Source organism: Hesperophylax consimilis, chromosome 6, assembly GCF_061612785.1.
Source record: "Hesperophylax consimilis isolate HC1 chromosome 6, BYU_Hcon_1.0, whole genome shotgun sequence".
Classification (NCBI taxonomy): domain Eukaryota; kingdom Metazoa; phylum Arthropoda; class Insecta; order Trichoptera; family Limnephilidae; genus Hesperophylax; species Hesperophylax consimilis.
In genome coordinates, this window is record NC_142841.1 from 33,735,936 (window position 1) to 33,749,597 (window position 13,662).

At 33.7% G+C, this 13,662-nt stretch overlaps 1 protein-coding gene across 1 annotated transcript in view; it reads left to right on the forward strand.

The window, feature by feature from the left end:
* Positions 1-13,662, forward strand: part of qless (decaprenyl diphosphate synthase subunit 1 qless) — a 179,310-nt gene that overhangs the window by 67,763 nt on the left and 97,885 nt on the right. Inside the window, exon 2 of the mRNA XM_089632924.1 lies at positions 10,939-11,145. Within this exon, the coding sequence (XP_089489050.1) occupies positions 10,939-11,145 (207 nt within the window). The remainder of the gene's footprint in view (positions 1-10,938; positions 11,146-13,662) is intronic.

Below are 13,662 nucleotides of genomic sequence, written 5' to 3' on the forward strand. Positions count from 1 at the left end.
TAAGCAGTTTTCATAGGCCTTATACATTTTTTTTTCTGGGCTTATAAAAAGATTTATCTAAAAAATATTCGATCATTTCAAAGGCCAAGATGTATTCTACTCGCAGTATTTAATTAAAGCATCTAAAACATTTCTAGGCGAACAAATTTTTAAACCAAAAACACATGATTTTGCATTACTACGTAATGCATCGCCTTAAAGATGTTGTCAGAAAGTCTGAGAATTTGTGTGTATTTGCGCTTCTCCATAAAATCCAAAAAAATGGTTATTTCTAAATTGATATCCGAAAACTAAAACGAGTCAATGAAATGTGATAAAATATGCTTTCAAATTAGAATTTAAAAAATAATTTTTTAAATAATATTAAAATTTTGAAAATGAACATAAAAAAGTTCAAAAGATGGCTCACCCTACGTTTAACCTTACCACTGAATTAAAATTACTAATTGCGAAATAAAACACATATTTTTTTAGACAAATGTTTCATACACATTTCTGTTACCTCACTTTTTTGTCGTTTCATAAGTTCAAAATTCATCATCATAATTTTTTTTTAAATTGCGGTTGTATATTTTAATTATTCTGTGGTTAGTAATATTTGAATATAAAGCTTGGTGTTTTCTCTGTCTAACACCGTTAAGATCATATTTATAACTAAGACGGTAAAGGAGGCATAATAATTTTTATGATACCATATGAGCTGTTCCTAAAAGGGAATAGCTGTTTTTTCCCAAAACCGAACAAATTAGCGAGGAGTTAGATGTATTTGTTGATTTTTTCTCAGATTACAATCAATATTGATGACCTTGGCTGAAAACCTTAATGTGAGAGTTTTCAAGGATTCCCTTATAACATCAAAAGATGTGCGAATCAGAGTGGAAGGTACTCTGAGGTACACCATTAAGAATCAAAATTTTGCTAGCTTCAATTATGTTTAGTGTTAAGACTTCTGGCGGCTGAAAAAAAATGTTTTAAACTTGACATTGAAAGGTGGGTTTTATAGCTTGATTCTTTCAACCATAAATCATTATTTTTAACGCATGGCTTGTTCTAAATACGTATCATGATGTACTGAGAAAAATAAATAATACTGATTTACTAAAATTCTCCTCAAATTTTTGGTAATTATATTAAAAATGGGACTGCAAGCCGCTTTCTTATGTTTGTCTTAATAAAATGTCACGACGACATGCAATAATGTCAGGATTTTTATGAATACGTTATCTGACGGTACATCGTCACAAAACATTGGTATTTTATTTAAAGTTAACAGGATACCTACCAATTCATTCTTCAATGACCTACAATACCATTTTTAACAGGAATACGAATAATTTGAAGAGATTCTTAGTAAATTAACAATATTTTTATAATAAGTTTTCTCCGTTGTGTCCTGTGAAATCTGAGTGTCGATGTACAATCAGATCTCTCTCAATTTGTTTCTCGGTCAAAGAGCGGTGCGTTTAATTAACATTGTTAATCATATCGAGAAGACATAACTACTTGCCTAACGAAACTCTGAGCGCGTTATTTATGTAACTGAACCTGTATTCCAGAACTGGTTAAATTCAAGCATTACAAATTTGTGCAATAACTATTTAATTGCAGGGGACGTAGGTACTTGAGTTCAACGCACGCGAAGATAATTTATGTAATTTCGCTGATTATGTCACTGCGGGTTTTACGATGCCTTCGGATAGAGAATCATTGTGTCCTGATTTAGTTTTTCCTTATTTAGATATGCTTCAAATATCTGGCCAAATTGGGATAGTTTATGTTTCCCGCTCGAATTACGGATGTGATATATCTCTAAATAGTATAAAACAAGGCTGCCCAACCCCAGGCCCGCGGGCCATAACGTGGCCCGCGAACGAATTATAAGTGGCCCGCGTGAACCATTTTCAAAAAACTTGCCAATCCGCCAATTTGAAAAAGTATCGCTATTTGGGCTACTCAGACCGAGAATCAGCGACGAAAAAATCTAACCTGTTGAACTTACTTTTTATACAAAAAATTATGATTTATAGAAATTCTCTAACAACCCCCCCCCCCCATGGAAATAGGAACCGTCAGGTATTCAGTGGCCCGCCAGTGATTCAAAATCGTCAATTTGGCCCAACTGTTAAAAAGGTTGGGCAGCCTTGGTATAAAACAATGTCGCTATCCGCGTCTGTCTGTTTGTGCGCTTAATTCGTCTAAAATAAAAACGGATTTTAATAGCGTTTTCACTATCATTTAGAGAACATCTTCCAGAAAGTAGAGAAATCAAGTCATAAAAAAAAAATTTCGGGCGTTACATTGCTAACGCTGGCTAAATCTTATGAGATACATCAACATAATGTACTACGTAATTGTGTATCTTTAAAAGACCTACAGATTCCTTGATGGTATATGTCTATCTCCTAAGGATAACCCTCAGCAGCGCCAGGTACACGTCTGATACTTATTAATAAAGTGGATCCACGATGTCATTGATTATACCATTTATTCTGAACGTTAATCCATAAAGGTAGTTCGGGATTTCCACCTAACAAAGTATGCATATAACTCACGGATTTGTTCCAATGTCAGGTGATCACTATAAATACACCTGTGAAATTTACAAGTTATGTCGACAGACTCCTGCCGTTTTGGCCAGAATTCGCTGTTCGCTATCGATTATGATAAGTGAGTCGTGTCAGCCATCATGTAGACTTATTGACTGTTTGATTTATACAATTCTCCGCATCAGATATGATTATTGTAGCTTGCTTTATGGTCACTTTGACCTTTATTTGACGTGGGATACCATCCAGATATGTGGAAGTGTTATGTCATATTTGGTTTACATTGAGTTACATTCCACATGGGCGAGTCATGGTTTTATTCAAATAATGTACTTCTTTGTACTGACCGGTTTTGGGTGGTTAAGGATTAATATCAAATTCATAAGCATTACTTCTATTAATTTATCAATGAATTTTGAAAAACCTGCTTGGCATTCATATTATATACCTGGCTAGTGAATTTAAATAATTTTTCATTCTCCATCACAGTTTGCACAGAATTTCGCAAATTATAGATATTGAATTTGTCATTTGGGGTTAAAGAATTATTGAAAATTATCCGGAACCACTGTTTCATATCCACGCATGTTAGGAAGCAGAGCACATTGCCAGAGATTACATCTATGTAATTTGTAAACAATTTTTCATCACACTCTATCCTTTACGAGTTGTTTAATTTTAATTATCCCGGAGCCAAGTGGAGGAGTAGGTAGTACCCAAAATGACTATCCTCCCTATATTAGCTTAAATACTTGATATATCATTTTAGTATTTTACGTGTTCCTGCGCATACATAAGTTACCATTAATAATTGACTGAATAATTGGGATTTCTATAGTTTAAAAGCCCATAAGACAGAAAAATGCATGGGGTCGTCGGAAGACTCATTTTGTTACAGACCTTTTTTTGGCATCTTGGCCTGTCAAGAGTTAATGATATATATAATATAATTAAAAGATGTCATTTTAGTTTTACCACGGCAAACAATTTATTTACCTGTCAATTTAGTAGATTCCTATGTTACCATGATAATCAGTGTTGTATTGTTTTCTGTTAGTATTTTTTCTCTTAATTTATTTTCGTGTCCTGCTGTTTTAATGTAATAAAAGGAATATATCTGATTAATAAATGGGAATAACATAAAATAGTGCCTTTTTTATTATTTTGATCCGGCTCGAATTTTCTTCATTATATTAAAACAACAGGACGCTGTTTATTTGTTTAGGAAAAAAATTAATAGAAAAATTCTAACAGAAAACAAAAGAACTCTGATTTTCATGGTAACGTAGGAATCTACTAAATTGACAGGTTGGTATGGTAAAATTAATGTGACACCTGTTGACAACAATCATCGACAACAACAACAATACGGAGAGTGCACACGCATTATTTTTATCCTAACAAAATCATCTAAAGCAGTCATAAAAAGTATTAAATTTAAAGTGTTTCACCTAATTATATTAAATTAACACTGGCTTAAAGTTTACTAATTGTCAGAAAAGTATATAGTGCATTAAAAGTGTTTAAAACAAGGATTAGTGTAATCAAGTGACAGTTGCTATAAGCCCCCCGCGCCCGCATTTACACCGCCCGCGCCGCCAGCGGTAGTACTTACACGCCCTACCAAAAATCCAGGGGTTCACAACTGTTTAAAAAAAAAATAAAAATAAAAATAACAATGGCTCTGAGTGATAAAGCTTCGCAGTACATTACCAAAGTAAATGCGATAATCAGTGGATTGATCTCAATCGTTCATGAGCCTAGCAATAAATTCTCTAAGGAAAATATCGTAAAAATAATACCAAAAACAACCGAACTTATGGCTACGATTGCAGAATTGGTAGTCGATTTTGGAGTAATGCAAGGAGAATTAAATTCAATGAAAAATAATACGCAACTCAGCAGGACCAACCCGATTGACATTAATATGGGTGATATTGTCACCGAAATGGAAGATAGGGCCATCAGATCTAACAACGTCATATTATATAACGTTCCCGAGAGCTTTTCTGATGAAAAGGCAGTCATCATTACGGAAGATAGAGACAAAGTTTCTTCGGCTATAAAAGCTATCGACCCGTCATTAGATCTAATCAACGTCAAAGTATTCCGACTGGGTGCCAAGAAAATTGCCAACAAAAATCGTCCAATTAAATTGGAATTTACAAACAATATCGCACCGAGAACTCTCCTACGTAATAGCACCAAATTTAAAGACGGAATCAAAGCAAGTAATGACTTAACCATCCTCCAAAGGAATCAATTGGTGGAGCTTAGAAAGCAGTTATTGTTCCGTCAAGAGAATGGTGAACCAAACCTTACCATAAAGTACATAAACTCCAAACCAACTATTGTTACAACCCTTCCAAAAAACGACACAATGTAAACAAACTGAAGTGCTATTACCAAAATGTCAGAGGCATGAAAACTAAACTTAAGGACTTTAAAATACATGCCCCAACACTGCCACATGACATCCTCATTCTTACAGAAACCTGGCTGGAACCATCCATCAACTCTGCTGAGCTTGGTCTACCCCACCATCATATTTACCGGTCTGACAGAAGTCAACAAACCAGCGCTAAATCTAGAGGCGGTGGCGTCATGATAGCTGTCAACAAGATACATCCTTCAAAACTTCTGAAAACCAAAAATTCTAATGTGGAACAAGTTTACATTTTACTAAACGGCAAAAATCAAAAAAATATCATAGGCAGTGTTTATATTCCGCCATCATCAGATATAAGTGTATACAAAAGTCATTTCGAGGATATTGAACAACTGTCGTTTAAATTTCCAAATAGTAAAATCACTATCATCGGTGATTACAATTTACCAAAAATCAACTGGGGTACCCGCGACAATTCTACATTATCTCAAAACTCTAGCTTAACTGACACAGAAAAAGAAATAGTTGAATTATGTGATTTCCTTAACCTAGTTCAATTAAACAATGTAAAAAATGACAATAATAGATTACTAGATCTTGTTCTTTGTACCAACTTGTCAACTGCGGTTGGAAAGTCACTCGATTCAGTTCTTCCCCCTGATTCTCATCACCCACCTTTAGATATTACTGTATTATGTAACCCTATAAAATGCCAAATTAAAAACCAGACACAATATCCTAACTTTAATAAAGCCAATTATGTTGCAATACGCGATTATCTTTATAACACTGACTGGTCTATACTAGAAGGAGGTAATCTCGATGAGAATATTAAAGCCTTTTACGATCATCTATATAAAACCATAGAAAACTTTGTCCCAATTAGTTATAAACTATCTTCAAATTTCCCTCGCTGGTTTAGCAAGGACCTCATTAACATAGTAATTGAGAAGAAAAAAGCGCATAAAATTTACAAAGAAACAACAAATCTTTCTGATTTTATAATTTTCAGCAAGCTGCGAAAAGATTGTAATAAATTATCAAACATTTGTTATAATAATTACATTAAGAATGTGGAATTTTCGATTGGTAACAATGTAAAATATTTTTTCAACTATTGTAAAGCTCAAAATAACAACAACCTTGGCATACCTGAAACTATGCACTATAAACTGAAAACTTCCTGTAAAATCAAAGATATTGTCAATTTGTTTGCAGATTTTTTCAAGGATGTATATGAAACAGATATCCCTGATGAAGACATTCCAAACTTTGAGTCCGATATAAATTTACAACTATCTCAGATACATATTGAGATTAAAGAAATTGCAGCATGTATCAAACTACTGGAACCTAAATCGTGCTCAGGGCCAGATAAAATTCCCCCCGTATTTCTAAAAAACTGTGGGAGTAGTGTCTCTTACCCTCTGTACCTACTATTTAATCAATCACTTTTAACAGGCAAGTTCCCACAAATATGGAAAAATAGCTTTCTCACTCCTATATTCAAAAGCGGAGACAAGTCTTTAGTTGAAAATTACAGACCAATATGCATACAATCGTCAATACCAAAAATTTTTGAAAAGTTAATTCTCCAAAAAATATGTTCTTGCATAAAATTTAATATCTCATCATTTCAACATGGTTTTATCTCTGGACGATCTACCTTAACTAACCTTACACTGTATGAACATTTTATCTCTGGTGCTCTTGCTAATAGAGAACAAGTTGATTCAATTTACACGGATTTTAGTAAAGCCTTTGATAAGGTTTGCATTAAAATTCTTATAAATAAATTGTCTAAATTAGGAATAAGTGGTAATTTATTATGTTGGATTAAGAATTATTTATCAAAACGTGTACTAACTGTCTGTATTAAAGAACACTTATCTTACGAATTTGAAGCCACTAGTGGTGTGCCTCAGGGTTCGCACCTTGGTCCAATATTGTTTATACTATTCATAAACGATGTCACTTCCATATTCACTGATGTTAACATATTATTATTTGCCGATGACATGAAAATATATAAAATCATAAAAAATATATACGACTGCTTGTCCCTCCAATCCAATTTTATAAAATTCGTAGAATGGTGTACCATTAACAAACTTACACTTAATATAAAAAAATGTCAAATCATGAGTTTCTTTAGAATTAAAAACCCTATCAAATATAGTTACTCTTTTAACAATCACAGTTTATTGTCAGTACCTGTAATAAGGGACCTTGGAATAACCTTCGACTCTAAACTACTATTTACCAATCACATTGATATAATAACGGGTAAAGCAATGAAAATTCTGGGCTTCATTGTAAGAATTTGTAAAGATTTTAAAAATATCCAAACATTTAAAATACTATATACAACTCTGGTTAGGAGTCATTTAGAATACAATTCCCCCATATGGAACCCTTTCTACAAAAGCCATGCAAACTCCATTGAAAGAATCCAACGCAAATTTCTCAGATCAATTAATTTCAAATTAGGTATTCCTGCGGTTGACATAAACTATGAATCTTTATTACAAAAAATGAGACTCTTATCGTTAAAAGATAGAAGAATACTCAATGATCTTATTTTCTTATTTAAAATAAACAATAACTGGTTTGACTCCCCTGAATTGGTCTCATTAATAAATTACCATGTACCTAGTAGACCGACTCGACTCAAAACACCTTTTCACTGTGACAATACTATGACGAACGCAGAACAAAACTCAACCATCAATCGCTTGCATATTTTAGGCAATGAATATGCTAATATTGATCACGCTGCCGGTAATCTGTCTTCATACAAAAGATGCGTTAAACTAAATTTGTTTGCTAGTACCACGTAAATACATCATGTAAATATAATATGCCTACCAGTACTTCTAAAACTATTAATGCACTTGAAATCATAAGTACTTGTAAAATTTATCATATCGGTTAACATAATCCAGGATTTATTACTTTTTATATTTAAATCATTGTCGGTACCTTGAGATAGGTATCTTATTGGTACATTTTATTGTTTTATTTCAATCTTTAAATTTTTATTTTTATTTATACTTTTTCCTAATAAATTATGGTTTGTACTTTAATACTTTATATTTTAAACTATTCACTTTACAATTTACTTTTATACATTATAGTTTTTATACACTACTTATTACCTTACTTTTTACCTATTTTCTTAAATTTTACTAACATTATACTGTTATTCTTCATGTTGTTGTACTATTATAAGTATGTCAATTATGTTAATGGCACGTGTTGTGCCGTATATGTGTAAATAAATAAATAAATAAATAAATATTGTACAGGGTTTTCCAATAAGAGGTGTTATTTTGAATAGCCTGCTATTTCGGTAGCTGTTACTTTTGAAGGTGTCATTTTTTGACATTTGACAAGTAGAAACTACGCCATTAATAAAAATGGAACGATACACGCTTCAAAAACGCATTGAAATGATTAAAATTCACTTGAGTGAATCAAATGCAAATCATCTTGAGTGATGAGGCCCATTTCCACCTCGGTGGCTTCGTCAAAAAGCAAAATTGTCGCATCTGGGGCTCGGAAAACCCAAGAGTTATTGTTGAAAAGCCTCTCTATCCTCAAAGTGACTGTTTGGTGCGGTTTATGGTCCGGCGGAGTCATTGGACCTTACTTTTTCGAAAATGAGGCTGGAGCAACAGTTACGGTGAATGGATTGCGCTATCGAGAGATGATTAAGTCCGGAATTGGATGGTATTGATCTGGACCACGTTTACTTTCAACAAGACTGCGCTACGTGCCACACAAGCAACGAAACCATTGATCTTATACGATTGAATATCAAAATAACACCTCTTATTGGAAAACCCTGTATTTATATATTTAAAAGTGAACACAAGTATTTCGCTGATTGGAATTTTGAAATATTTTGGAAACGCATTTGATTTAATTTCTGATTGTTCAAAAAGAATTTCCGGCCAAATTTGAAAGTGTTCTACTAAACCGTTTATGAAACTTGTAAATTTAAGCGTAAATTGGTTCAATTGCGTGATATGACACGCAACAACATTACTAATTTGTTGCACATCGAGAATGTGCTGGCTAAAAATATGCTTTTATTAATCGCAAATTTCCTCTCAATTAAGTTTCTTATTTTTTTTACTAAGTAAAATCCATTGGATGCACCATATCAACGTGCTGGTTTCTACATTTAGTTGTTACATGATTCATTGTTTATTCATTCGGCACAATTTGTTTATTATTGAACACATTATATTTACACATTTTTTCACTATTTGTGTAATAAACACTGCGATGAGTTAATAAAAAATAAACATTCTAGCTGTGATTATACAACGCTACGTAATTGTATTACCACAGTTAATCCGGTTGTAAGATATTATCCAGGCATAATATATTATTCTACAACAATAATTTCGGGTCTAACTAACACACACGCACCTATTTCTCGCGTTTATACACTTGGAAACAAATTCACCTGAAATATCTACATATTTGATATAACTTTAACAGTATTTAAGGCATACCTGAATGATGTTTTTATACAGCAATTATAGTAGCATCTTTATGCTACCTGCACTTTTGAAATTGTTTTTGAATTTTCTACTTTCTTATATTATGTATAATTAACTAGAACTTTATATGTTGCATGTATTACGTTAATTTAAAAAATATTTATTTTTATCCGAACATTAAAAAACTCTTGTTATCACTGTATTGTGTAAAATTTGTATCATGTAAAAGCCTATCGAGGCGTTTGTAATTAACAAACAAACGAAATATACAGTTTACGTATATTAGTGTAAAATATATAATAAGGAAATAGTTAAAATTTTGCAGGATGAATATGAATGTACTGGTATGGGAAATGTATCTTTGATTAGGTACTTTATATGACTAAGATGAAGTGGTGGCTAGAACAATTAGTGACCAGTCTCAAAGACTGCACGATCACGTATCTACGAGTATAATGTTTAAGAATGTGCAATGTTTATGAATGATGAAAATATTTCCTTGTCTTGTGTGGAAGCTTAGATCAAGTACCTACTCGGTATTCTGTCCTGAAACAATGAGCCATGTTTGCTGAATACGTATATCGACTGACTAAACTCACGCGTCACGTACCTTCACCCAGAACTAGAATGCGTGCACACTTGCAATCATCTGATACTCGCTGAAAATGGAGTAAAAATTAAGGTTAACTATAATTAATCTGATCGATCTTCTTCTTCGTATGGTCAGAGAATTGATGTTGGTTACACGTACAAACATTTTTTGCTTGCATCCTCGGATTGTACTTTCTGTTTTCTGGTTTTGTGGGAACTTTAGATAACATATTTTTGGCTGTCCCTCTCTAAACAAACATCTCTCTTCTAAGCCTTATCTAAAATTACCTCACTCTGTTCAAAATCTCATCTCTTTTAAGGGTGAACTCTACTCCAAACTCTTAGATGAATTAAAATAGGAAGATAACTGAGACAATGCGCCCTGTTACACTGAGCTGGTCCAGTGTACATACTTGAGTACAGTATCACACATAAGTTCGTCGGTCAGACAAGCTGTCACCAAAATGTCATCAAAATGGCAAACGGTTTTACTGCGCTTTTGAGAAGTGAAAAATCATTCGCGAGCAAACAACAGATCCCGTGGAGTTTCTTTCCATTCGTAAATACACACAAATGACTTATTATTTCAATAAACACAATTTTTCACAAGGCTTTTAGCTACCAAAAACAGTAAATACTGTTTGGTTGTATATCTATTTCATTCATACACACATATTACATGAATGTCTTTCTTTGTCATACATAAACAACGTTTGAATTAAGAATTTATTGGTTCGAGTAACATGAAGAGTGTTGCCACATTTTGGGTTAATTTTGTGAGACGATAACGTGTCTATTTTTATTGTAATGTCATCGCTGAAACCTCACTTTCTGTTTGCTGTGCCTTTATCTCTGGTTATATAATTATATTTTTAACCTAGTTGTCGTTTTCCTGCAGATCCACAGCCGGGGTTTGGCGACATGTGCCGCCGCGTGCGCCCCCGTCGCCCCCACGCCCATCTCCCCGGAGCCCCCGAGGATAAGGGGCTACGCCACCTCGGTGAGGAGCACCCATCAGCCGGGCTCTATGCCCGAATACACCCCCATAGACCCCTACAGACTGCTGGAGGACGATCTGTCTACAGTTTACGACGAGATCCGAGATGTAAGTTATTACCAATTTTTTTGTAACTGTTTTTGTTTTTGTTAGTATTTTATATTATGATAATCTGGTTCTATACTACCTGTTATATTGTGGTGAAATAAGAATACGATTATAATTGTATTGAGTTTAGTAAATAAACCATTCTTATTGACAATCGTTTAACAAGTACTTGACAGCAACAAGTTCAGAAGCAAAGACAATATGGGCATATATAATAGACAAAGATAATATGTAGGCATAGTGTTACCATATCCTACAGTTCGTCTCTTCGTCTCTTCGACGAGAATCGTGCTATGTATTTGAAATACGGAATATCAGGATACGTTTTATTTACTAATTATATTGTCTTGTTTTAGTTAATTTCTCATTGTTTTGTATGACTATTGCCAATCTATTATAAATCTGTTCAAATTATTGGTATTTCCGGTTAAAACGGGATTCCAGGCCTTACCACGATGTCGGAACACGTCTTTCTTTGAGAAACGAAAACTATTTGTTTCGTCATAATAAATATATTATCAAGGCAAATTGATAAAACATTCTTAAAATGATGTTTAGATTAATAAATAAGGCCTGTCAATTTATCGTGAGGGCAAAAATTCAATTCTCTCCGTGTAGTTTATTTGAATAATTGGGGTTTTAGCATATTTTACTCCTGATGAATCCTTTAATTTTTAAATGTTTGTATGATTAGTTTTAATAATATGTATAAGGCTTAGCTGTACCTTTAAGTTTTTTAAACTGAAAATAATAATAAATACAAGTAAAATGGATTCTAAAAAAAACAGTTCTATCACGGAAATAATTTCACGTAATCAAACGGAACCTTGCAAAACAAATTTGTCGGGAACCCAAAATAATTTTAAAGGATATTCAAGATATTCCATGAACTTACAACGGATGTTAAAGAAGCTAAAAGCCTTGCAGCTTTTCGTGGGTTATACCTAAATGCTCTAAAGAATAAGTTTTAGATGTTTTATTTTTTAATTTTTTTTTATATTAACTCCACACAGGAGGCCCTGAAGAAAATAATTTCCCTCAGGGCCTATGTCATCTTTGTGGATGCTGTGTGGAGGGTATTTTTGTGGAGAGGAAGGAGTGAACATGGGTCTTGAAGAGTCCCATGTTGTAGGAGGGAGGAAACACAGAGGCCGGCAGTTCGTTCCACAGCCGAGCTGTTGAACTTAAGAACGAATCGTAGAAGCGACCCGTTCTCATGTGACAAATGTCAACCGTGTACAAATGTTGGGCGCGCGTTTGGCGTGTATCCCGACTACGCACCGGTGCCGAAGGGATCAATGATGCTAGTTCCTCAGAGCATCTTCCATTGTAATACCGATAGAACAAGGACAGCATACCTACCTGACGCCTGTGCTCTGAAGATTGCAGTCCGTTTGTTAAGATTGGGGAATCTATCAAACGGACCGCCCGTTTTTGCACAGAGTCAAGGGTTTTTTTCAGATATTTAGGGGCTCCGGACCAGAGATGGCTGCCAAATTCTTGTGTAAAGTGTGCCTGAATGTCATAGAAATAGGTTGTAAATACGAGTAATTCTGAAGGTTTATATATCTATATAAATACATATGTAAATGTTCGTTTGATCAAAATCTTAAATCTCTGAAAGTTCTTCACTGATTGCTTTGAAATTTTGACATTTTAATACGTGTGTTTTTATATGCCTACATTATATGTTTTTTTTAAATAGCGCCATCTGTTGGACGTAAAACCAAACCTCGCTATTGTTTCTCTCTCTGCACAGACAGACTGAGCCATATCAAGGCGTGGGGTACAGCTAGTACTAGTTAAAGTGTAATTTTTTTTATCTATCTTCTATATAAATAAAAATGTTAGTTTGTTCAAAATCCTAATTCTTCGAAAGTTTCACCAATTGCTTTGAGATTTTGATAAACATTGCATTCGAATACGCGTGTGTTTATACATATATATACACGTCACCTGTGACAGATAAAAACGCGTTTTTTTTTTAAAGCGGCCATCTGTTGGACAAACATATTTTTTTTGAAAAACAGCGTCATCTGTTGGACGTAAAAGCAACAAGCGCTATTGTTTCTCTATCTTCACATATAGACTGAGCCACAGTAAAACGTGGCGGTATACAGCTATTCACTGAATAAAAACACACGAAAAGAGAAAGAATAAAATGTAATGCTGAATGAAACAATTTGAAAAACAAAAACTAACAACCAGTTAGTTGTAACTTGCCCTAAAAATGTGAGGAAATTAACAACAAGAACAGCGCCCCAAATAAGTGCACTTCTTTGGCATGGAGAAGCATTTGGGATGTGAACTATCACAAATTGAGTTATGTACTTTTATGGTTTTTAGTGGAAAATATGGATAAATCTTTGTTAATTGAACTCGTTTCGAACGGGGGTCAGTCATTGTTATAAAATTTGATTCTACAATAATTTCAGGCGTATTTATTAGTATTTTAAAAATTAGGAGTAGAGAGTGATTGGTGAAGGTGGCTGAGGTCAGTCATGACCAATTATTCAT